The 25,871-nt window shown below is 40.6% G+C and overlaps 1 protein-coding gene and 1 pseudogene across 7 annotated transcripts in view; one reads left to right on the top strand and one right to left on the bottom strand.

The window, feature by feature from the left end:
• The window catches only part of si:ch73-103b11.2 (protein outspread), a 51,778-nt gene extending 32,927 nt beyond the window's left edge, over nucleotides 1-18,851 (top strand). For 3 of the 7 annotated variants that reach the window (XM_044178512.1, XM_044178517.1, XM_044178515.1), the window contains 16 exons: nucleotides 543-599; nucleotides 721-789; nucleotides 898-987; nucleotides 3,261-3,370; nucleotides 3,521-3,559; nucleotides 4,655-5,432; nucleotides 5,532-5,648; nucleotides 6,582-10,334; nucleotides 11,663-11,810; nucleotides 11,907-12,012; nucleotides 12,386-12,545; nucleotides 12,682-12,789; nucleotides 12,877-12,963; nucleotides 13,080-13,242; nucleotides 15,907-15,980; nucleotides 17,455-18,851. In XM_044178512.1, coding sequence (XP_044034447.1) covers nucleotides 543-599; nucleotides 721-789; nucleotides 898-987; nucleotides 3,261-3,370; nucleotides 3,521-3,559; nucleotides 4,655-5,432; nucleotides 5,532-5,648; nucleotides 6,582-10,334; nucleotides 11,663-11,810; nucleotides 11,907-12,012; nucleotides 12,386-12,545; nucleotides 12,682-12,789; nucleotides 12,877-12,963; nucleotides 13,080-13,242; nucleotides 15,907-15,980; nucleotides 17,455-17,526 — 5,931 coding nt within the window. In that variant the 3' untranslated portion in view covers nucleotides 17,527-18,851. Of the gene's footprint in view, nucleotides 1-542; nucleotides 600-720; nucleotides 790-897; nucleotides 988-3,260; nucleotides 3,371-3,520; nucleotides 3,560-4,654; nucleotides 5,433-5,531; nucleotides 5,649-6,581; nucleotides 10,335-11,662; nucleotides 11,811-11,906; nucleotides 12,013-12,385; nucleotides 12,546-12,681; nucleotides 12,790-12,876; nucleotides 12,964-13,079; nucleotides 13,243-15,906; nucleotides 15,981-16,243 lie in introns of all 7 variants that reach the window. The other 4 variants (XM_044178513.1, XM_044178516.1, XR_006375953.1 and 1 more) reach the window with 3 other exon arrangements.
• Nucleotides 18,852-19,071: 220 nt separating this feature from the next.
• On the bottom strand, nucleotides 19,072-24,478 carry LOC122867573 (annotated as a pseudogene).
• Nucleotides 24,479-25,871: the final 1,393 nt, after the last annotated feature.

Below are 25,871 nucleotides of genomic sequence, written 5' to 3' on the forward strand. Positions count from 1 at the left end.
GTGTGTATGTCCCTGGGACAGACGGAAAGAAACAGATTGTCAACATATGAAGTGAAGGCAGTTAGCCATCAGAATGACTCTCTGCCAGACGGTGACACCACACCTGATGAAGCTCAACAAAAACAAGGTATTGTTGAGTGAGCAGAAGCCAGGTTATGGACGAATGATTTACTTTAGAGTCTATAAACAGACTTGAGCTTGGTTTCAATGTGCAGCAGTTTGTGTTTCACAGGGAAAGTCCAGCTTCCGCCAGTCGATCTCTTTAGCTAGAGCCACATATCGGCACTTACACTTCTTGAGCTGAGGTAGTGACCTAAATGTAAACAAATGCACATAAATGCAATAGTGTTTAGGGAGATGTCAATTATATATTCTGATTACATGAGTGATGAATACTCACTTAATGACGACTTCTAATATAGTGACAAATTAGTACAAAGTGTTTCAACAAAATATATTGTTTTTTGGTTTTGCTTACTATTATTGATTTTTAATGAGTTAATCTTGTTGCATCACATCACTCTGATCTGTCTTAATTGCAGCCAGATCTGCTGAACTTCAAAAAAGGATGGATGACAAAGCTGTACGAAGATGGAATGGTAATTTGTTTTCATTAGTAGGATTAAATGAGCCATCTGCTTTTCTCCCCTACTGAATAAGATCATATTATACTCATAGAGGACTGGTAAAATATAATTAATGGTGTCTTTCTCCCCTTAGTGGAAGAAACACTGGTTTGTCCTGACGGATCAGAGTTTGAGGTACTACAAGGACTCAATAGCCGAGGAGGTAAAACTTCGTCAGTAGACAGTGTGGTTTTTCACAGTTAATTTGAATGAATGGGCAATTAACAAAGATGTTTTTGTTGTTGTTGTTTTTTAAACTTGTTTTCCTTAGGCTTCAGAAATGGATGGTGAGATTGACCTTTCTACATGTTATGATGTCAAAGAGTTCCCGGTCCAGAGGAATTACGGCTTCCAAATCCTGGTGAGTGTTGATTCTTCATGTCATCTATTGTCCTGCGTCATTAATCACCAGTGAAGATGAAACTCATTGTCTACACACTTGAGCGCTACTGTCTCCTGCCAGTCTATAAACAGCCTCAGACACCATGTGGTGCAACTTTAGGTATCAGGTTTTGTCATTTCTCTTTCTGAAATGAGTCTTTGTCTGTCATGACGGATGTCACTTGACTTGTCATCTCTTCGTGAGAGGCTGACATCATAGTGGTCTAAATCTGCTACAGCCGTTGCCAGCCCTGCTTGTCTCTCTGAACCCACAGTGCCCCTCATCACGCACAATATGTTTACCTAACCTCTTGCATTCAAAAGCCCCGTCCTTGTCCACATTTACTCAGTAACACTCATATTTTAAAAACATTTATGTTTATGGTAGTTTTACTCTGAACCATAATTGCATAACAGTTATGCAGTTCTATGGATCCTGCTGTGAACCTTATGACAGAATACTTTCGTCATATAATCCTTTGACCATTAAACATTTTTAGCACTTGTTGCTGGCAAAATACTTACTGGACGCTTATAGTTGCAATGCAATGCATTCGTTATCCATTTGATGTCAGTGGGGTTTTGTTCCTGCTACATATAGACTTAACTTGCCATACTAATCCTATATGAGAACGGTAGCTACAAGGTCATTTCTTTTGTTTACATTTGCTTGAAGCAGCTCCCCCAACTATTTTCTGGAGGAAGTCAGAAATAGAGAAGTCGAGGGGATCGTTGTCTCTTTGGCTGAGAACAACATGGGTTTGGTGTCGAGAAATTAATAACTCCAGTATTTATGTCTGCTCTCTCTGCTCCATGGTCAGACTGGAAGGGGCTGTTGTTCTGTCATTGCAGCTAAAGCAGTGAAGAGTTGAACACAAATAAATTCCTGTTGTCTGGGATACAGTACCTGGTTTCTTAAACCCCATTACTGTGTCCTTCAATAACTGTGGTCTTGTAGAAATCACTTAACTTCCACTAGAGGGCAGGGCTATTCAATTTCAAATTCAAATGGGCCAGATTTTAAAACCAGGAAATGTAGATGGGCCTGAGATTTTCAGCAGCTTATTTAAATCCTTTTTAAGCTTTTGGTAATGACACATTTTTAAAAAATGCAATCTAATAAAAAAATAGCAGGCTTTTGGAGATGTCTGTAAAATAATAAAATAAAGTACTTGCCAGTCCAGGCAGAGTTAAACTAACGGTTTTCATTGTCAGTTTTACGTTTCAGGGTTGACAGAGACATATTTTCAGTAGAGCACTTCCCTACTTGTGATTGGGTCCTCACCATTACCACGCTGGCATACGCCTCGGTGCGCCGAGTAGGTGCAGTCTGCACACCATTTGACAGTTATCGTAGCCGGCAAATACACTGTATCTGCCACAAAATTTCAGCAGCGAGAGCGGCATTTACCTCACCATGACCATATGGCCCATACAAACACAAACAGGTCAAGGGAGATTGATAAGACAGAGAACTGATGAATGTCATTCAGGCTTACATAAAATCATATTGTGAACATCACTGTCCATGCTGGCAATTATTTGTCAACTTGGAAAGCTACCATGGCTTTTGTCCTGTAGCCCGGCATTGTTGTCTGTTATGTCAGCTGACAATTACGTGGTTGCTGCCGCTGGCTGACAGATTACACTCCATTTGAACAATTGAATAGGCCGGGTCTAGTGCATGGGGTCTCCAGGACAACAATAGCTACACATTGTCATTCACATAAAATAAATGGTTTAATGTCAGATCTGCCTCCGTTGAATTACTTTGTGGCAAGGGGGGCAACAATGACAGCCTAAAAATACATACTCGCATACTCATACAGCACAACAGAATAAAACAAAGGAGAAGTGAGAGGCTAAAGATGTTTTGCCTCATTTCACTGTTTTTTCAGCCATTATTCTACTGCTGATAAAACAGCAGGCTGAGTGGGGTGACCTCACAATGAAGCATAGATTGTAACGTAGTCGCTCAAAAAGTACTCTACCCTGTAATCTAATGCAGTAAATTTAAATTTTCTATCCACCTTAGTGAAAGAAGAGCAACAAACTAGTCTGACCACTGAAACAGGAAAAGCCTTTCATTGTCTAGGCAATTCCACTGCTGCATATCTTAATTTTATTTGAGGCTTGTACAAAAACATGTGCTTAGATTTTATTTTATATACTTTTTAATGTCAAAGGGTATTTTAATCGAGATGTTGTCTCATCCCTGTCAGTCATTTAAATAAAATTCATGTCTGCTTTCAGTGTAAAGAGGGAGCGTGCACCCTGTCAGCCATGACCTCGGGAATCCGTCGCAACTGGATTCAGGCCATTATGAAGAATGTGCGACCCACTATTGCCCCCGATGTCACCCGGTAATACTCAAAGAGGATTAACACTTTAACCACTGGCAGATATAACAACTCTTTTCTCACTTATTTTTTATCTTAATCCCTCTCTCCTCCTCACCCTCTCTTTCCTTCTTTCTCTTCCTCCCTCAACCGGTATTTTCAACCTGCTTCCAGGAAAAACATCTCTCTGAAACTATCCGTTCTGAAGCCCAGGTTGGAGTGCTTGTGTGTTGAATATCTCCCCCTCCTCGAACAGTGATGTTATTGCTCAGCAATGTCAGCCCCAGCGTGTTTGTCGTCCCACCCTATGTCATGTGATTGTTGAGTAATGTCTCCCTGTCACTTGTGCCACTGTAGAGACACACGCTGCAATCACATCAACATTCTAAAATAATCTACCCAACCTGCTGATTTTAATGATCATTGAAATGTGACTGTCCAAGTTTTGGAAATGGTCACAGAACAACAATAAAATCACAACTGAAGCACAGACGGAAACAGTGAATAGAGAGAAGAGCAGAGGATATAAAGGTCAAGTTTTTTTCTGGAACAGTTCACCTGAGGATTTTTTAACTACCTAAACATTTATTTTTGTGTTTTTAAAAGCTGAGCGTTGCCTTTGAGGTGGCTCATCACATGAAACTGTATACACGCTCTGACTTGCATTTACTTAGTCACACGCCTTACTCTGCCCATGTGTCTTTTAGGCAGCTCTCTCCAAGGGGAGAATGTGTGATATTTTTGGTATTTCTGCACAGACGCCTCACGGACACCGCTTTCTCATTCTTGAGCTCTGTCCCTTCTCATTTTCCCCTTACTCACACTTCCTGACACGTTCACGCAACGTGGTTAAAATAGATTATTCCATCAGGTCAGTTTTTAAAAGATGCTCTGTCTCTTAACACTACAAGCGCCAATCAGTGTGCAGTTTACTGCAAACACATTCTTCCCATTAAGGTACTATTCAAATTGCTTTAACATAGCAGCTAAAGGCAGGCATCTGCCATCAGGCTTATCTCAGATCATGACTGTGAACACCAAAGCTGCTTTCAGCCTAATGCAGTGTGCCATATAAGCATTTTGATGTTGGTGCTTTGACTTTGATAAATTTCACAGATTTTTATCATGCTTTTAATGCACAATTAAATGATGCTGCTCTGCCAGAGATGTATGCATTGTTGTTTGTCCAGCAAAACTTTATATAATAGTATTTTGGCTTCAGCTGATATAAAAGCAAAAATTCTTCATTGTGTTTTGTTAAAGCCATCTTGTATATCTTTTTTATTTTTTGTGTTTTTGTTCATTCAGATCCCTCCCAGAGGAGAAGGTAAAAGCCCAAGTGATGTTGGAGCCATGTCTACAGGCCACCCTTGAGCAAAGCCCCAGTCCTGAGGCCCCCAAGTCTGATGTACACAGACAGCCAGCAGGCAACAATGCCTCTGCCCCTCCCTCTGAGTCCCGAAAAAGCCGAGTTCGTGAGCGCAGACGAGAGGGTCGCTCCAAGACTTTTGACTGGTCAGAGTTCAAAATGGAACAGACAGAAAAGCCTGTGAAGGAACGAGCAGACACAGTTGACCTCAGCTCATCATTCTCCACAACTTCCTCATATTGCTCTCCCTCCTCTTCCCCTTCCTCATTAGCGTCCTCTCCTGTCTCTACCTCCTCCCTCCAAACCTCTTCTGTGTCAGGTGCTCACCCACCTTCTATGACAGAAGAAGCAGGAAAGAAGAATGTTAGGAGGGATATCCCTCCACATAGCACAACCAGTGCAACCCACATGCCAAATACTGTTACTGTTACCATGACTTCCACACTAAACACTGCACCACCGGTACAGCCATCGATACCTGAATGCCAAGAGCAAGGAAAGATGGAAGTAGACCACCCAACAGCCATACATCCTGCTAGTGGAGATAAGAACAACAGAACCTCAGATGTCCAAGAAGAGATTGAGCACCGATGGCATCAGGTAGAGACAACACCGTTAAGAGAAGAGAAGCAAGTTCCCATCAACACTGCTATAGGAAACTCTGATAACTCTGACAGATTGCCTGCACACGAGCTTGCTGCGCTGCTAGACAAAGAGGTGTGTTTCTTCAATATGGTCAAATACATCTGATATTTATGGTATCAGAGCATCTTGTGCCAATCATTCATTATTTCTTTTCTTTCTTTCTTTGTTCAGTTGGGACAGAAGCAGAAGGAGCTGGACCGACTACAGAAGCAAAACAATATTTTGAAAGAGCAGTTGGAAGATGCACTAGGAAGAGAGCAAAGTGCCAGAGAGGGCTATGTACTGCAGGTACTACACTCACCATCCATCATGCAGGATTAATATGTTTTAAAATAGAAACCATGTACAAATAGCATTGCAACATGAATTTTGACAAAGAAATCTTGAGCATTAAAATGTTTAGAATGGTATTGATATTTGCAAGATAGTATACACGTACTGGCCAAACATGTGGTGTAGTAATCGTTATTAACTGTACCAAAGTACTGTGTAGATTGTATTTTTGTTATACAGTCTACTGGCTCATGATAGATCAGATTTCTGTGTTGCTACTGTAACCTGTATAAAATTCTACTAACAGGTGTGGGTGCTTATTCTCTGAAACTGATACGCATGGTTGTGGTGTTCTTAGCATGAGTTTTCACTAACTGTTTTTACGGAGTTTCACATCTCCTGGGAAAATAATTGATTTGATAGGTAAGAAACTTAATCAAGAAGCCTTGCGCTGTGCTTTTTCTCTCTGTTCATTTGTGCTTTGTCTGTGTGTCCTTTCCCAGCTTGATTTCAGCATGCTTTTTGGTTTGTTTCAGAACTGCATAATTTAACTAATTTCTTTTTTACATTGTACAGTTTATACAGTGAATTTATCACAGAGCCAGAATGTCATTGTGTTGTATCACATCACATTTACTTTGCAAAAGTTCATTAGTTGGTCTGTTTTTTATTTTTAAACCATCATCATTTTTTTTCTTGTTTATTTTTTTTTTTTACTTTGTTTTGAGGGAGGGGCCAGGGTATTCATTTAATCCTTTCAATTTCCAAGTCACCTCTGAAAAAGCACAGTGGAAGCTTGGGGAAAAAACGCTTGTCAAAAGAGAGATTGATATCAAGAAAGGAGAAAACTTAATTTCCTGGTAACCCCCGAGATGTGGTTCTCCGTATATATGGTAGGGGAAGTAAGCTGATGTCATTAATGAAACTGTCTCGTCAATCTTTTTCAAGAGTACAACACCCCCTTCCTCTTCACCACGCAGAGTGCCATGGCAACGCTTACACACGCTTAATCAAGATTTGCAGGGCGAGTTGGAGGCCCAAAAGCGCAAGCAGGACCTTGCTCAGCAGCAGATTCGGACACTAAAGAGAAGCTACACAGAAGCCCAGGATGCTGTAGACCGCCATGAGGCTGATATTCAGGCTCTGCAGGCTAAATTAGCATCTGCAATGGCTGAAATCTTGGCTAGTGAACAGGCTGTGGCTAGAATGCGCAATGAGCTCAAGCTAGAGCAGGAGCGTTCAAAGGAACAAGACCAGGAATATGGCCGTAGTGAGACCACCCTACGAGCCCAGCTAAAGGACAGTGAAGAAAGACTCCGTGAAGTAGAGGCCAGCCTCCTAGAGAGAAACCAGGCCCTTAGGCACCTGGAGCGCCAGCAGGCCCTGCAACGAGACCACATTAGAGAGATACAGAGGCTGCAGGAGAGGCTGCAAGAAGTGACTGCTCGGCTAAGTGCTACTGAAGAGGGTCAGGCACTAAAGGAGGAGCGCCTGAGGATGGAGCAGCATAGCATGCAAGAGAGTCATGAGAGGGAAAGACAGAATCTGTGTAGAAGATTAGCTGAGGCTGAAACTGCACAGAAAGAGATGGAGAACAGACTGCTAGAGGCTGAGCAGCAGGTGGAGGCCCTGTTAAGAGGGAGGCAGGCCTCAGGAGGAAAAGAATGCAGGGAGGAAATGCTGAAGTTGCAAGACGAGCTGGCCCAGAAGACTGACATGGTTGAGTCACTGAGGGAGAGTGTGCGTAGGCTAGAAGAAGAGAAAGGCCATCTCACTTGCCACTGTCAGGAGCTTCTTAACCAGATTTCAGAAGCAGACCGTGAGGTGAATAAGCTTCGCAATCGTCTGGAAACAGAAGAGGCTGATTACTACACCCTGGAGCACTCTTATGAGAGGGCTACCCAAGAGTTTCAGAAAATGAGCCAGTTCCTTAGAGAAAAAGAGGAAGAGATCCGGCAGACTAAGGAGATGTATGAGAGGCTGGTGGAACGCAAGGAAGAGGACTTGAAAGAGGCCCTTGTTAAAATGACTGCACTTGGCAACAGCTTGGAGGAAACTGAACAGAAGCTGCAAGCTAAGGAAGAGCTTCTTTGTCAAATGAGTCAAAGCCTCTTAGATAAGGTTGAGCCCTGTAGTGCTGAAAAGGATCTGCAAGCCAAGCTTGTGGTTGCAGAGGACCGCATAGCAGAGCTCGAGCAGCATCTCAATGCCCTGCAGCTGGGCTATGCTGACCTACGTGTGGAAAGGCAACAAATCCCAGAACAGAGCAAGAAGGGAAGGCTTAAAACATCGGCCTCCTTATCACCAAACTCAGAGCTCCCACTTTCCTTTGACAATACATCCAAGACAGAGAACTCCCCAGATGATAAGGAGTTTCAAGTTAAGAGACCAAGGATACGTTTTTCCAGTATTCAGTGCCAAAAATACATCAATCTAGAGTGCCTGGACACTAGCCATGTGAGCAGTACCTTTGCAGACACAAGACAAAAAGATAACCAGGATGTAAATGAGGACATCCATCTAAGTGAAGGAAACATCTCCTCTGATATCACATTCCCTTACAGTAGTGACCCAGAGAAGTTCATCTCTATCATACATGCCCTAGAGACTAAACTGCTGGCCACTGAGGATAAACTAAGAAACCTCACACAAAATCTAGAAGAGCAACGATCCATCCATGCAGATAATATGTCCAAGATTGATCTAAAGCTGACAGAAACAAAGCCTAACCCCAATAAAGACTTTAGTTGTGGAAGTGGGATACAGAGTAGTGATGCCAATAAGCATTATGCCAAGGCCCTGGTGTGTGTTGAAAATAGTCGAGAGAAAGTCAGTGCTATTCTCAGTGGCTCTCATGATACTACTGATTCACAGCTGCGCTCATTGTCAGAGATAGAGAACGATTTGTTCAATGCATCACTGTACATTCAACAAGGACAAAAAACGCTGGAAGAGCAGTCACCAGTTGTCAATCAAAATCAAACACCAGAGACTCTAGATAAAGAAGCTTTGCACCTCTTTACCAAAACTCTGTCTTTTGAGGCAGTAGTTTTGAACAAGATGGCTTTGTTAATACAGACTTCAAAGTCTGACCTCCTACAAGCTCTTGCAGAGATATGGGAAGACATAGAGAACATTAAAAGGAGTGATAAAGATTGCTTGGCTGTAGTTTATGCTGATGTCTTGACCAAGAAGTTGATGTTAGAGAGTGCATTCTGGAAAGAATTGGAGAAAGCTGAGACAGATGTTGCTAAATCCAAAGAGGGCAGTGTTTCAGCTGATGTAGATGTTGATGCCACTGTTATCTTTAACACCTTCATTAAAGCAGAACTAGCCTACTCTATTCAAAACCTTAAACATTGCTATGAAGAGAAATTCAAAATACTGAAAAGGGAGTTGACTGAGGCCCGTAGTAACCTAAATCAAAGGGAAATGGCTCTGAAAGCAATTATTGAAGCTTCCAAAAGGCCAGATTTAAAAAATGTAATAAAAGAAGTCAAAAATAACTTTGGGTTTAGTAAACAAAAGTTAGCTGACATTTGCCCCCCAGAACTCGCTCCCTACATGGAGCAGATTGAAATGGAAGAGGCTAGAGACTTGGCTGAGGAAATCGTAGACAGACACTTGGTTGGAGAAATACCCTCCTGTGGTGTTGACTCTATTGAATCCCTGCAAAATGCACATGCCAACCTGGCTAATGAGCTTCAAAGACAGGCAGCAATCCTCCATAAGTATGCTCAAGAGATAGAAAGTGGTGGAAACCATCCTGGACTGGCTAAAATGATCCATGCTCTTCTGGGGAACCAAACTTCACATAATTTCACAAGTACCTCTCTTTGTATGCGTGAAGCCCTAATCCAGGCTCAAGTGGCTTATGTGGCATGCAGGTTACGGGCCATGCATGAACAAGACTTGGGCTGGTGTAAACAGACAGGTCAGAACATGGATGCTCTCGTCCAGCAGCATGCCCGCAATGTCAGTGCAATCCAAGAGAAATATGAAGCATCCATACAGGAGGAGCGCCTGCACTTCACACAAACAGTGGCCACTCTCCAGAAGGGGAACCAAACACTAAAGAGTGAGATCAGTAAACGTGTGAACCAGCTCTCCCAGCAGCAGGAGCAACTGGCTCTCCTGGAGAAGCATTTCCAGAAGGAAACTGAAGAGCTGAAGCAGAGGCACAAGCAAGAGCTAAGCCAAGCAGAGAAAGGCCGTGCCTCAACAGAACTGGCACTCATGGAGACAACAGCTGATAGTCAACGAAAGCTAGAAGTTCTGCTGGTGGACATGGACACCATGGAGGAGCGGCACGAGAGTCATGTAAGGAAACTGGAGGAGCAGTTTGAACAGAGGATCTGTGAGCTCCAGCATATCCACAAAGAGGAGATTGAAAAGTTACATTCCCAGTATATGGAAAACATTCAACGTGTCCAAGAGTACCAACACGACAAAAAAGGTCTTGAGGTTTCCCAGTCGCCTCCTTGTGATGAGGCCACTACACCAATGGAAGAGGAGGAGCAGGGGAAAGGGGAGGAAGCACAAAACATGTCGGAGGTGGAGTCCATGGTGGTTCTGAAGGATCGGATCCAGGAGCTGGAGACTCAGATGAACACCATGAGGGATGAACTGGAGAACAAGCACCTAGAAGGAGATGTGGCCAGCCTGAGAGAGAAATACCAGAGAGACTTTGAAAGTTTTAAGGTTTTTGCTCTAACATTTTACCTTAGTGAATTCTTTTCTTTTTTTTATTAAGTAAGAGAGTAGTAGATAAATAGTAAAATAGCTAAATAACCTGCTGCTTTTGTTCAGTGATCTACTAATATGCACAGAGGATTTGGTGTTGGGAAATGGTGTGATCTGAGATTATTTGTAGATTTATGAAACCTGCAACCTAGATTACATCAGTTCGCTTGCAAATTGTAATTGTAGCTTTGAGGGATGTCCTGATCTTTTTTTTTTTCTTATACAAGCACCTTAATATATAGTATCGGCTCATACAAACTCTGAAATGTATTTTTAGCCACACCAGCAGCGTGGTTCTAGGCAAGGTTGGTTGGTCGGTCAGTCCACCAAGTTGGATGGATTCCCTTCAAATACAAAACACTATTACCAAACTAATGCATTTTGTTTTGCAAATATAAAACGTACCTACAAATACATATTTCTAATACATCAGGCTTCAAAAACAAATACGGCATGTGTTACAAGTACAAAAACATAGATCCTGCAAAGACAAAAAAAATCGTGACTTTTGGCACAATATTTCAATAGTGTTTTGTGTATTATCAATGGAGAAATTAGTGTCAGTGTGGATCCATTGTGGGCAGGATTTAGACAGTCTCACATCTCGTCACAAGTATGAAAAAAAATACGTTTTTAAGTTTAACAGCAGCATGATGCACCTGAGAAATATTGCTGAAATACAGGCAAACCAATGTTTTTTGGAAATACAGCTCTTTTTGCATCATTTGACCATTGACATATCATTAGTTGAAACTGCAGGCTGCTATGCACTCTGTGGTTCATGACTTTGGATTAAAAATTAATCAGAAATTATATACATTGGCAATACCAATACACGAAAAAAATGCTGATCCTGTGGATCAGGTCGGGACATCCCTAGTAGTTTTATATAATGAAGCAAAGCAATCAGTTGCAGGTTGTCTTAAATATATCCTGACAATTAAAAGTATAAAACGTCTCACTTGCCTCCAACATTGCTCCTTCATTTGGGCATCAATAGACACACAATTTCCCTCATTCAATAATAGAAAGAAGTGCAGTCTATTAATGACAAAAATGCTGATTCACTGGAATAGAATTTCACTGCTTTAACTCGCTCTTACTAACATAGCTGGGCTTAAGATCATAAAAAGCTTGCATGGCTACTATCACTTTTGCATGACACCATGTAGCCTAGTGAACTATTAGTAGATATTGCACTGAATCTATAGTCACAAATTAAAAAACAGATGGTAGATGCAAAATTCATTTTGTGATGACAGATTGTTGACCCTTTCTTCCAATAGGCCACGTGTGAACGTGGCTTTGCAGCAATGGAAGAAACACACCACAAGGTAATACAAGACCTCCAGAGGCAGCATCAGAGGGAGATTTCTAAACTTTTGGAAGAACGAGAGAGACTATTGGCTGAGGAGACTGCTGCCACAATTGCTGGTAAAGAAATTAATTGTATAACCACCCGTAATTGCTGTACCTTAAACAAGACCGACATACAGTAATCAAATGTGTGTAATTTGTCTTTTAATGTAGCTATTGAAGCTATGAAAAATGCGCACAAGGAGGAAATGGAGAAGACCCACCGCTCCCAACTGAGTGGACTGAACTCTGACATTGATGAACTTCGCTTACAATATGAGTATGTGAACACGAAAACTATTAAACTTTGCGAATGAGAAGCACGATATTTCCTGGAAAAGAGCTTGAATGTTCATTTGTCTTTTTCTTTGATTTAGAGAAAATCTTTGTCACTTAATATTATGGCTTAAGTGGATGGCCAATGAATCTGTGTAGTCTGTTAACTCTGTGTTGCAGTAAGGACTATTGCAAAAACTTAGTCTAATGATCTTGTCCCATCAGAAAACTTGTATGTGGCTGATAAACTGGAGAAACTTTTTAAATGTGTTCACATGATCAAAGGATCCACTCATCTAGGCTTGGGAAAACTGCAGTGCATTTAGTAAACATCAGATGAGAATTCCAGTTGATATTGTCATGGTCTGACTGTCTAGGGAGGAGCTGCAGTCCATCCAGAGAGAACTGGAGGTGTTGTCAGAGCAGTACTCTCAGAAATGTCTGGAGAACGCTCACCTGGCCCAGGCACTGGAGGCCGAGAGGCAGGCCCTCAGGCAGTGTCAGAGAGAGAACCAGGAGCTAAATGCTCACAACCAGGTTTGAATGCACATACACGCCTACAGACGGGACTCAGGATGTAAACCCTGGTGTCTGGTGTCAAAGTCCTGTGAACATGAACATACAAAAACATTTCTGTCCACAGGTTAAAACATAACTTTATTTTGTCCAACAGGAATTAAATAACCGACTGACTACAGAGATCAATCGGATGCGCTCCTGTTTCAGTGGTGAAACAGCGCTTTCACCGCTTACCCAGGGCAAAGATGTGTATGAACTGGAGGTATGTGTAAACACACCACTCATACACACACACACAAGGATTTAAGGATTTGCTCTTTAATCTCATGTGTTTCTCTCCATCTTGTAGGTGTTGCTACGAATTAAGGAGTCAGAGATCCAGTATCTTAAACAGGAAATTCACTCTTTGAAAGATGAACTGCAGTCTGCTTTAAGGGTAAGAATCAAAACCAATCTTTATGTATTGCAAACAATTAATTGAAGGTATGTACCTGTTTTTCTTCATGTCTTATAACAAAAACTGAGCCAGTGTCATTGATTTCATTTCAACAGGACAAGAAATATGCCACAGACAAATATAAGGACATTTATACAGAACTCAGCATTGTGAAAGCAAAGGCTGACTGCGACATCAGCAAACTGAAGGAGAAACTGCTCATTGCTACAGAAGCTTTAGGCGAGAGGACTGTCGATGGAACGGTCACATCTGGATACGGTAAATAGAAAATATTAATTTAATCCAAGGGTTCCCAAACTTTTTCAGCTTGAGACCTGAAAAGCAAATTTGGTGTCTCCCCGGGACCCAAACTTATAAAAATACATCATGAATTGACATTTATTAACTACTGATAAAGAACACAACAAACCATGAATTTAAAATGTATATTAATATTTATTTCATTATAAAAGTACATTACAGCAATAATCAAATTTGCTGATAACGAACTTGTACTATGAACTTGCACCGAAAAATGAGGACATAGAAGCAGTAAGGCAATACATTCACTACGTCAGCTGGAGTTGGGAGTGCGGTCAAGTATATAAAGTACATCACAGAGTGTAATGTGATCCTGCCAGAACAGGATCCGGGACCTCCCAGACTGGGACCAGCACCTATTTGATTGGATCACGCACCTCCTTTTGTCAAAATCTGTAATCCGGTAGATGCACTGTATGGTGGCAAGTGGTTTAATGCTTTTTGGTGTCTAAATATTTTGGCATATGATCACTGCAAACCCCACAACTAAGCAAATGGGCGTTTGTGCTGTGAAATGGTGAAATGAGTATGGCTAAAGTAGGGGGTGCGTGTGGAGGCGTGGCACTGTCCATAGAACTAAAATGGAGCGGAGGAAATCGATAAGATAGACGGTCAGAACACATCACTTAGCTCAGTTTCTTAGCCTGTTTGCTTTTCGTTCTTGTAAATAGAACTTTCGCTAATTCCCTAATTCCATTTTCCCCCCATTGTAGCAGCAATCCACAGACAGAAGGGAAACGACAGGGAAGTGAAGGGACAGTCAACGAGAGAGAGAGCTGCAAACCGTAAACAGCTGTTTCTACGCGCCTCCCCCTGCTGATTTTGAATGATTATTGTGAATGCTGTGATTAATAAATGTAAATAAATAATGCTTTGTTTGTGATGACAGTTTAGTTTTAACAGCTAGCACGTAGGCGTTGTCCGATGTGCTCCAGGCACTGTGGATTTTTGATGCGTTCCGTGACTTTTCCTCTCCTCCGACCCGCTGGAACAGCACCCTTTCTGTGTTCCGGGACCTCCTGATTAAATTAAGCACTGCATAGCATTGTTATGCATTTCACTCTGCCAATTGGCGACCCAATAAGTTTGGGAAAGACTGATTTAATAATTTTTTACCCGCCATTGAATTTACCCCAAATTTCTTTGCATCTCCAAAGTTTTGTATGTAATGAAACCAGTCAGGAGTCATAAACTGTAATAACAACCTGTTTTGTCACTGTTGTTTAGATTGGGAAATTTATATTAGGAAATTCAAACACCTTTTAAAGTGTAAATTTAAAATGGTATGCACATGCAGTATTTTGTTTACTGGATCAAAAATCTACAGTTTGTGCTCAATGTAATCCTGATAGAAGCACAAATTTGGATTACAGAAGTTTTATTTCTTTTTATCGTCATGTGGATGAGGTACAACCATTTGGTTGCAACTTGTTTTTTCAATCATTCCTTCATACCACGGGTCTTTAGTGACCCGGCACTTATATAACACAGATTACGCCATATATTAAAATGATATTGCTTCTAAACTTTTCAGAATGTATTATTAACAATAACAAACACACAAAAAATGTATTTTTGCCATTTATGAATTTTTTACAATTGTAATAGATGTCAGAAAAAAAAATTCTTCTAAATTCATTAATATATTTCAGCGTAGACTGTTATCTTATACACAGGCTACTGTAACTTATCATCGACTGATGCCTACCAATCCCAAATTAGTTGGCATGGTAATCACAAATCACAGTCACTTGCTTGTGGTCTTTGCAACATGGTTGTGCGCACTGCTCCACAGTTTTGCGGTCGAGCATGGATGGACAGATGTGGCATCTCTAGCGTTTTTGTGGGAGTTCTGTTTCTAGAAAAGACCAAAGACTTTTAGAGCATGCCATCAGCATCAGGCCACAACAGCTGAAGGCCAAGGTTTTCCAGGAAAGTGCGTCGCTTGTGAGATTTTCTGGCTTCCCAAGTTGGACATTTGGCCAGGAAAACTACTTGCGTGTTTATAGCAGCGAGGTATTTGAGGTAACTACATGAGGTTCCCCCATCAGTCCTAAATTTTCTTGGGGCCACTACTTGAATGGTATCTTGACAGTTGTCCCATTCATGTCGTCCGAGCTAGCGTCGTCATTCTCAGGTTCCAGTTCTGCTTTTATATGATCTGATTCATAAATAGCACAAAAACAAATTCCTCATCATCAGTAGCCTCAGGTACATCTTCATTTCCAGAGCTTCTGTCATCAAAACCATCCCATATCAAAGAACTAAACCTGACACCCAGGTGCTGCAGCATCATGTAAGCTCTTACATACCTCGGGTTTCTAGTGATCCTATAAACTTTTTAGAGAAAAACATTAGAAAAACAATGCTTTTTATTATTTTTGACATTTTGACACCAGAACATTGTTAAAAACAAATAGTTTGAAGAATACCAGGGAGTTGAGTGATTCATTAAATGAATTTAGAGAGGGTGTAATGTCCCTCGCTAAAGACCCGAGGTATGCATTTAAGGGTTAAGAAGCATAACCAGTGTAGCTATTTGTTTGGTTATGTATCAATTGTGATCCTATTATGTTACTTGAGGTTGATGATAATGGTGGCATATCTTCATTTTGTTTTTAGATATCATGAAATCAAAAAGTAATCCAGATTTCCTGAAAAGGCAATCCAAGCAATCAAGAGGCGTAAGATCAAAGGTGAGTGTCAAGTTTAATTAAATTGTTTTTCATTCCCTAATTACAGGCATTTTGCAAACCTACAAATGGAGTCAAATCTGTGCATTCTAAAGTACCGTTTCAGTTTGCTGTGTGGTGTGATGTTCAAGCTTTTTCTTTATCACTGTTAATTGTTGCAGCCACCACATTCTGTAGAAATGTGTTCCACAGTTGATTGGTCAGGATGTTTTTACTGAAAGTCCTCTTGTCCTATAAGTTTGTCATCTGTCTGTTTTGTCCATCAGTCTGTCATTGAACAGGTCTCATGGGATAGCTGACACTCCCATTGCGGGGTGATTTTCCCCTCAACCCCTACCCCAAGATGTACTGTAGGTATAGCATGATGTAGACCAAAGCATGCCCTCACCATCCTTGCATGACCCTCCCCACCCCTTCCTTTTTGCCCCAACCTGCACCAGCAAAGCTGACAGTAGTGTCCTCCCCTCAGCTGAATATCACAGACGTGAGCATTAGCAGTTTTTAGAGATAATGGTTTGCAAACATTGTCTTGCTGGTTACATTTCTCTCCCATACTGTGTGCTTAAAAGAATAGTTTGACATTTTGGGAAATACACTTATTCGCATTTACCGCTCTCACCTCGGTACAGTTAATATGAAGCTACAGCTAGCAGCCTAATAGCTTAGCTTAGCATAAAGACTGGAAACGGGGAAACAACTGTAGCCAGGCTAGATAAAAAAACAAATCTGCCTACCATCGCCTCTAAAGCTCACTAATTGACATCTCATTTGTTTGATTGGTACGGTAAGTGTAAAAACGGCAAATTGTGGTTTTAATGCGGGTTAAACAAACGAGATATAATGTTAATTAGTGAGATTTAGAGGTACTGGTAGGCTGAATTAGTTTTTAGTTAGTTAATTAGTTAAATCATTTTTTATCCAACACCTAATGATAGTGTTTCAACTTAGTCATATTTAATATTTAAGGATGTCACATGTGTATTGCCCCCCAAATTTACAGTAAGCTGATAGGCAGAACTGTATGTTGGGTCTCCAATAGCAGTTTGTGAATATCAGTGTTGCTCATCAGTGGACTAATGAGCCATCTCATCATCAGATCATTATATAGAGGAATAAGAACGCTCTGCAACATATCTCTTATGTTCCAACATCGTTTTGCTCTGTAAAAACCCTTTCTGTAATTGTTGTCTTTTTGTGACTGTTTGAATTTATTTGTGTATTTGCGCACCAGTAGGTAATCTTGTGTGGCATGTGCATATTCCAGCATAACCACTTTTTCCTGTAGATCTTCCATTGAGATTAAAGTATGTTGTCCAGAGCAGAAAAATGTCTGGGATTGACAGCTGGCTAAAATAAAACCTAACTGTTTTGTGATGTCTGTGTGTATGTTTTTGTTGTCTTTTTTTATGCTCTGCTCTGCCCACATGTGCCCTTATCTGTGAACAATAAATTACTTTCTTTTTCTTATCTTTAACAGAGCCTGAAAGAGGGACTAACTGTGCAGGAGCGTATGAAGCTGTTTGAGGCAAAAGATTCCAAAAAGATTTGAATAGCTAGAATCAGAAGTTTCTGTTCTCTTTGCCAACCTTGGTTTTTGGTCAAATTGCTACAGCCGTGCCAGCATCAGCTGAAGACTCTTATAGGAAATGGAAAATTATCTATCAAGGTCAATTCTAAACCTGGACCTGCTGCTTCCATGCCTCTGATAAATTGTCATATTTTTGTTTGATTTTTTTTTTTTTAATTAATAAAAAAGTCCTATGTAAGGTTCCTTTAAAAAAATAAATAAATAAAATAAATACATAGATGTATAATTTGTCCAAGTTGGAGATGTGTCAAATAAGCTGCGAGGGATAAATGACAGCATTTTTATTGATCCTCCAAAATGCCAAAACAGACAGCAATAGACAGCCTGAATAATATATATTTCCCAATATGAATTAAGTATCTGCTGTATTTTATTATTGTTACAGTTTCTTTACTTAATAATTTTTCATGTGTTTAATGTTGCACCAGTTCTGTTGTACATAACTACTGGATATATGTAAGAGTATGGTTTGCTATTGATTGTTGGGGCATCTGCTGTACTATATGGTTTGATTGATAGTGGAAAACAATGTGATGCTTAACTTGCTTATGTATGAGAGTTTTATAAAATTGTGAGTTTTAAAAAGAGTGTCTGTGTGTGAAGGGGGATAAGAGGGGTGGGATTGCACTTATCACTTGACTACTTGAGGAATCTTTTTTTTTAATTGTCTCAAATTGGTGTAGTGACTTCAAGTCAATTATTGCGGTGCAACCAAACATCCTGACTTCTGTCAAATTCAGTGAACAACCGTGACTTGTTAGTGATACTGGATTTTTTTTTTTTTAAACCTGAATTTGTGTTTGCTCAGTTTTGACTTTGGTGTGAGAATATCATCTCAGAAAAACTATTTAGGACTTTGCATGACTATACAGTATCATTTGAATTGCAGAATGATCATGTTGCCTCATTTTCCTACTTTATGCTTTAGTGTGGAACTCTTAACACTATTAAGCTTTGCTTTGCAAGTCCTACTGTTTAGGTGTTGAGAGATTGAAATGTTTTACTGTAAGCGGCAGTCTTGAAGCACTTGGCCCAATGCCTGACCTCTCACTGAAATCTAGTTGTGCCTCAACTGAGTGAAGAATTTAAACATCCATGAAACCTGTGCAGCTATGGATACACACTGTATAGTATTCAAACCACGCCTTGTATATATATGCCACATGGAAGACTTCTGTGTTTTGTTTTAAACTTGTACCTTGCTCACTAGCTCTATATGAAATATATATGAATATTTTTTATTTTCATTTGAATGTATAGCTTCAAATAAATGAAGTGTTTGGAAATCTTTGCGTAGTAAATTTTTTTTTCCCAAACACGTGTTGGTGTCCTGGAATAATGGAAATCCACATGATGTTGAACAAATTTAGCACTGGTGAATTGTGGTAAATGTTTTCTTTCTATTGGAGGCTCCTTAGTCACAAAAAGTTTCTTGAGCCTGGCAAACTGTCCAACAGGTGAGGTTTATTATATAGTAAGTCATCACACCAACCAAGTGGAGTGAGTAAACAGAGCTTACCTAGAAGTACCTTTCCAACAGTGCAGTAATATAAAAGGAACAGAACATATGAGTGTAGCAAGTCATTCTCTCTGCTAGCTTTATATAGCATTGTAACTGTCTTAAGACAGCATTTCTAAAATATTACAATTATAAATATTACATTTGCAAAAGCAAAAACTTGTAAAAATAGCATTAACCCATCACTTAATTACTCTGTTGTACTGATGTGGTACATTTTCTGAGGTCGATTGAGATTAGTTTCAGGGAAACTGAAATAACCTTTCATCCTTTGAGTTTAGTCTACAGTAAGACTGCACTGCGGACAGGCTCTACGCACTATGCAGCATCCACGAGGCTTGTAGACACTAACTGTACAAAACATAGAAAGGTGTGCTCTTCGTATTTATTGTCTTCATTTTTACATTAACTACCAACAAAGAAAGCACTTGGTAGACTTAATAGGTCACATAATGGTAATTACAGTGGATTTTTACCTTGTCTTTGATTATTAATTGGAAAATACCTCAAAGAACACATTTCAAAGAAACAGCACACACAACACTTTACAGTACAAGCCACAGAAAGGTAGTTACAGTGAAATTATAAAATAGTTGCACATTCTTCATTTTTCATATAGAAACCAACCACATGTATCACAGAAACAATGCACACTACACTTAACATGCGTGGAAAGGCGCACAGGAAAAGTACCCAGCTGTATCATGGGAGCACGTTCGACTTTTTATTAGGCAGCAACAAAGTGTTAACAAGAAGCTGCGCAACATATCATCTAGAAAGAGCCATATACTATATATAGCCATATACTGTTAAAAATGTGTAACTCAATACAACAACATAGCAACTTGCCATTATATATTTTATTGGGGGTTTTTTTTGTCATTATTGATTAATTCCTGTACTGTAATTCCTATTAAATTGATTTGACTTATTATTTTGTCATTTATTATCACCAAGTTATTAAAAGCCTGTAAATGAAAAGGTTACCGAAACAATGCACATTACACTAGACAATCCATGAAAAGATAATTGTGGCCTTGTTGAAATCATTAGCATTTGGTCTAGCCACTTAACTCATATTCTCCTCCTCTTCCTCCCTCCTCTTCCTCATTGTCTTTTAAAGCATCTATCAGTCTGACCCAGAAAGCATCCTGCTCTTGTGGTTACTTGGACCACAGCGGGTAGGTCTTCTGACGTACGATCTTGCATAAGCATGTGTAGGGAGACAGACAGTGTTCAGGTATCTCCTCCAGGAACACCAGCAGCAGCCCCCCTACGTCCACGTAGTTTTGCCCTGAGGATGAGCAGCAGGTAACGCAGAGCAGGGCCCTGTCTGTGCCAGGCCAGACATACGCATACAAACAACATGTCCATCAAAGAGCAGGCAATGAAGAGAGTGAAGGAAACCTGTTCATAGGAGCAGGCTTTATCGTCAAACTGCCACAGGTAGGGAGATCTCCTGTCGTTGTCACACTTCTGGTTGTACAGGTAGGACACCTGGAGGGAATTCAACAGGAAATTGTATCATTTGAACTGTCAAAGAAAGCTATAGCCATGTGCTTTTAGTTGATTTATAACATACATTAATACTTGTCACAATGTCTGCAGCTTCTATTACCTGTGTACGATCGTTGTGGATGGCCCAGGTCTTGAACCAGGTGTTATCACAGGTGCAAGCAAGGGGGTTTTCTGTAATGTCCAAAAACCGCAATCTGGAAACACAAACATACACCAAGGTTGACAGATTTATATTTAGTTTTAAAAATTTATTTTGTTAACATTTCTGCTTTTAGCACAGATGTATCAAAAATAAATCAACACTTGATACAAAGTATGATTTGAGATCCTCTTTTTTGACAAGTGAACATAAATATACGTCTGACCATCCTGTGAGATTCTTGTTGAGAAAAATAAATTCATCATGGTGTCTGGACTACTGTATTTTCAGACCCAGTAAGAAAGTGCAGCAGTGGGTCATGTTTCTCAAAACTAAAGCAGGTGATGATGCACAATCACAAAAGATGTAGAACAGGGTCAGGGTTGCAAATCTGTGAACCTATCATGAGAAATGTGCTGATTCACCATCTTGCCAAGAATTAGATGAGAAGATTGCTACCACTCTCCGGTCTGTACAGTAAATACGAAGGTACTGCCAGCAGCCACTTAGCTTAGTTTAGCATAAAGACTGGAAATGGGGCTTGGCTTTGTTCAAAAGTAACAAAATCCGCTCTAAAGAGCTCTAAAGCTCAGTAATTAACACATTATATCTTGTTTGTTAGTGTAAAAAGTTGTAGTTTTACAGGGATTACATGCCGGACTATTTTTGGGCCGGGCACAGTGACTTCCTGGCAGAAACATCAGGAGGTTATTGTGCCTGGCTAAGAAATAGTCTGGCACGTAACCCTGTAAAAACCACAACTAATTGTTTTTATACTATGTTTTTTATGGATTAAAAAATGCATTAATGTCAATTAGTGAGCTTTAGGGGTACTATTCCTTCAGCAGCTTGACATTTCAGTAGCTCCTCTACCTTGGCAGAGCATCCAGCATCGTTTTGTCCACAGTGTGGAGGTGGTTGAACTGGACTTTGAGAATTTCCAGTTTATTATCTGGAGGCATCAGGTTAGCAGGCAAAGCATCAAGGTCTGCCCTGTAAAGAGTCAGCTTCTTCAGCCCCTTCAGAGGGGACAACACTGGACTCAGGTTGGTTGTTTTCATAACCACTCCAGCTATGTACAGGTATTTCAAATTGACCAGAGGGACGAAGGCGTCAGGATGGAAGTCCACCTTGATGCTGTGCCTGATGGCAACTGAGATAAGTTGACGTTGGCCTTGGAAGAAATATGGTCCAATGTTACCAATGCCTTGACCTCCAGGCCCCTGGTAGTTCATCTCCAGATACTCCAAATTGGACATGGAAGAGAGACAGGTAAATAGATAAAAAGATAGATATACACACAGTGCATCACTCTTCTAATTAACTCACTGTAAAAAATATGTCATACCTCCAGAGAAGTAAGGTTGATGAAAGGAGTTTCATAGGATTTAAAATGGAGGCGGTTGTTGTACAGAACAAATCCTCTCAAATTCATCAGGCCAGATAGAATAGATGGTGTCAGCCTCTTGCGGTTCCCACTTAAGTCCAGGTATCTAATGGACACATGGATGTGTTAAATAAATGGACAGTGAGGAAAGTTGAGGAAACATGAACACACAAGCAGAGAATACGCAATACTCAAGCCTAGTCAGGTCTTGGAAAAAGCCTTCTTCAATGAAATCAGTGATGTTTAAATCAAGTTGAGCTTTGTTAGCCTCAGCAGCTTACTGAAGGGCTTCTTGGTGATGTATTTTAGCAAGGTGAACTGCAGATAGAGCTGCTCAAGTCGAGTAAGGGCACTGAATGCCTTTGGTGTCAACTCAGTGATTTCATTTTTCGGGAGAGACAGGCAAGTCAGCTTCTTCAGAGGGACGAACCAGTCAGGGTCAATGTCACGAATTTTGCTCTTGTCAAAGCTTAAAAACGTGAAGTGGGTCAGGCCTTTGAATGTGTCCTGCTGAATGATGACCTTATTTTGATTCAGTTGCAGTGTTTTCAGTCCCTGGTAACCATCAAATGTAGTATGAGATATCTGCTTCAACCCACAGTTGTTGAGATAAAGTCTGCTCGTATTCCCCTTCCCCAGCAACAACTGAGCAACATTCCCGAGGTTTGCCTCCACAATAACGACCAAAGGCGGAGTGGCACAGTCCACCAGGCTGGACTTAGTCTGAGGTAACCTGGATCCTTTCAAGTCAACCTGTATCAAATTAAATGCACATAATATTTCTTTAAAACACATAATTGGATAGATTTTACATAAGCAACAAGTGCACATACCTCTACTCTCCCAAGCTGGTCCATTCCTTTCAGCAATCCACAGATAGTAAATCGAGATTTCTCCACAAACCGCACTTCTGCTTTAACTCCCTGACAAAGCAGACTCTTCAGCCTGGGGTTGGAGGCAAAAACATCTGCCTGCAGCTCCAGCTTTGAGTTGTTGGACAGCCTGATGTACTCAAAGGCAGGGAAACAGCTCACATTAACCCTCTGGATGTTGTTTGCGAAAAGGTCGAACCGCCAAAGAGTGGTGGATCCATCAGACTCTCCACAGCTGAAAGCCTTGAGCTTGTTCAGAGACAGATCGACTTCTTGAATAGATGGGAGGGAATTAAAGATACTTGGAGAGATTGTTGCAAGTATGTTGTGGACCAGAAGCAGGGTTTGCAGCCTGGTGAGTCCATCAAAGGCATATTGCAGTGGATGTGTGAGATGTTGTTGCAGGTGAGGTTGAGAGAATCCAGGACATCCAGCCTTCTGAATTATCCTCCTTTTAGAGAGACCAGCTGGTTCTGGCTCAGGTCCAGGTGTTTGAGCTGAAGCAACTGACTGAATGATCCATGTGGGATCACTCTGATCTTGTTCTTGGACAGGTAGATTGTTGTTATGTTATCTGGGATCATACTAATGACATCAGAGAGGTTAGCGATGTTCTTGTTGAAGCACCACATAATGTCTGCCGTGGGGAAGTTCTGTGAGCAGCCTTTAAAGCCAAAACCACAGCAGGCCGAGGGGATGGGCGGAAGCAGGAACAGCACAGCTCGCACCATCTTTACTTGACAGCTTCTTTTGCATGGACTGCACAGAAGTCGTACCAAAGAAATCTAAAAATATGTTAAGATAGAAAAGCCAATGCATCATGGGGAAGTTAAAAAATAATCTCACAAGGTAGCTGCACTGAAATTTCATAGAAGAGATAAAGCAGTTAAACCTGCAATGGCTGATTTGTTGGCCTCTTGGGAGCAAACAAGTTGTGAACACAACACTGACATCACCTTTTAAGTTGACAAACTTGCTTATTTACACATCCAGCAGCTCTATTTTTGGTCTCCACCAACTCTTGAGGGAAATATCTGGCTCTTTAACTGCAAAATGCTCCACTATGTTCACCAGCTAGTCGCTAACTGTGTCTGTCTGCCATTTGGTGCTGCGCAGGCACACTGCACAGTGTGTTTTTAGAGCAGCTGCCTGTCACCAAAATCAGCGCTACGAGAGCAGTGAGAGTGAACCAAAACTTGTTCTTCTTTTACTTTTTACAGTATGTTCTTCCTCTTACTTAACTTACCTACTTATCTGTAACATTATATATTTCATCTAAATATGTAAATTAACTTTGATTTTGTATTATTTTATTTTTTACAGCATCATAAAGCATGTTCCAACCCTAACAATTGTAAAATATTAGAACTTACCATTTTATGCTCCTCCAATGCCGCTTCAATTTGTGCAACTGCGCTTCCTATTCTTTATGGCATCAGTTCTCTAAGTCTGAATAAATCATTTTGAGGAAGGATGTTAAACTGTATTCACACTGCTGAAGATAGATCTTGTACTGTTATCTGTTTAATGATATTTAAAGACACACTTATTTTGTGTTAGTGTCAGATGACTGAGAAAATGTGCCCAAAGGTTACGTGTACAAAGATCATCACAGTGAGCTTCGGTTGTTTCTTTTCTTTTCTGTTTCTTTGCATGTTTTTAGCTCTGAATCGTTTGTCCACATGAGGGAGCTATCTACTTGGATCCTTATTTTAGTGATGCTACAACAGAGAGTTCGATACTTTTCATGTCTAAAAAAATCCAAAATGGCATTTAGCAGATACCCTTAAACCAGTCAGAGACATTGTGCCAACAATGAGAGGGAGACTCACCCTAAAGAGTCGCTGGCTGACACTAAACTGTTCTGTTGTTGCACACACAACTACAGTGAAACTTTAGAAGAATACTGCCAAAAACCGGTCATTTTAGAGCCAATGGAATTTTAACAGCTCTACTTTAGTGAGAGACTAAAAATGTTTATTTCTCTTAGGAAACATGAATGCACAAGCATCTGAGCTATTTTCCTTCCTTTTTTAAAATAAACACCAACATTTACTGTGGTGATCTGATGTTTCAATGTGATGCTTTTAACATTTTCTAATATATATGTGTACATAAATATATATTGTAGATAATATCGTAGAAAAGGTTTCAGTCATAGTCATCTGGACACTGTTTTCAGAATCAAGACGTTTCTGAAAGACTTTTCTGAAAACAGTGTCCAGATGACTACGACTGAAACCTTTTTTACAATAGAACACTCCTGGACGAATGAGGGACTACACCGTCTTATTGTACATAATACCTAAATTCAAATCATCTGCAAATATTTGCTTGAATAGCGGCTTTGTTTTTATATAACATTGTAAGTAAAATTACAAATATGGTTTTTGTGATCAATTAAGACATTCAACCAATATCAAATCTAAATTGAGAACAGTTAAAAAGATCAGACAGGCATTTTGACCTCTTCAGGCTGGACATCCGCTGTGGGCTCTTCTGGTCATGGCAGCTGACCTTTGCTGCTGTGTCTTGAGTGTGAGGGTGATGAAGGGGCCAGAGGACGTGGGGCTGCTCAGTGCTAGGTGCCCATCCTGGGGGCGACAGGTAGTCCTCCGTTTAGTCTATGTGGAGCTCGGCCCCGGGGTCTTGACCTTTGCAGGGGGGCACAGGTGACCCTGCTGATGGCGATTTACCTTAAGGAGCTGCTTCACCTTTAGCGCAGCCACCCGACTATGTCAGGGCAGATAGAGGAGAGTCAGGTAGTGCTGCCACTGTGTATCTGTTTGTCTCTTATTTAGACTCTAAATGATTGTGATGATGGCATTTCGCCTCATGGTCTTTCCCAAAGGGACTGAACAGCAAACTGAT

Source organism: Siniperca chuatsi, linkage group LG20, assembly GCF_020085105.1.
Source record: "Siniperca chuatsi isolate FFG_IHB_CAS linkage group LG20, ASM2008510v1, whole genome shotgun sequence".
Lineage (NCBI taxonomy): Eukaryota > Metazoa > Chordata > Actinopteri > Centrarchiformes > Sinipercidae > Siniperca > Siniperca chuatsi.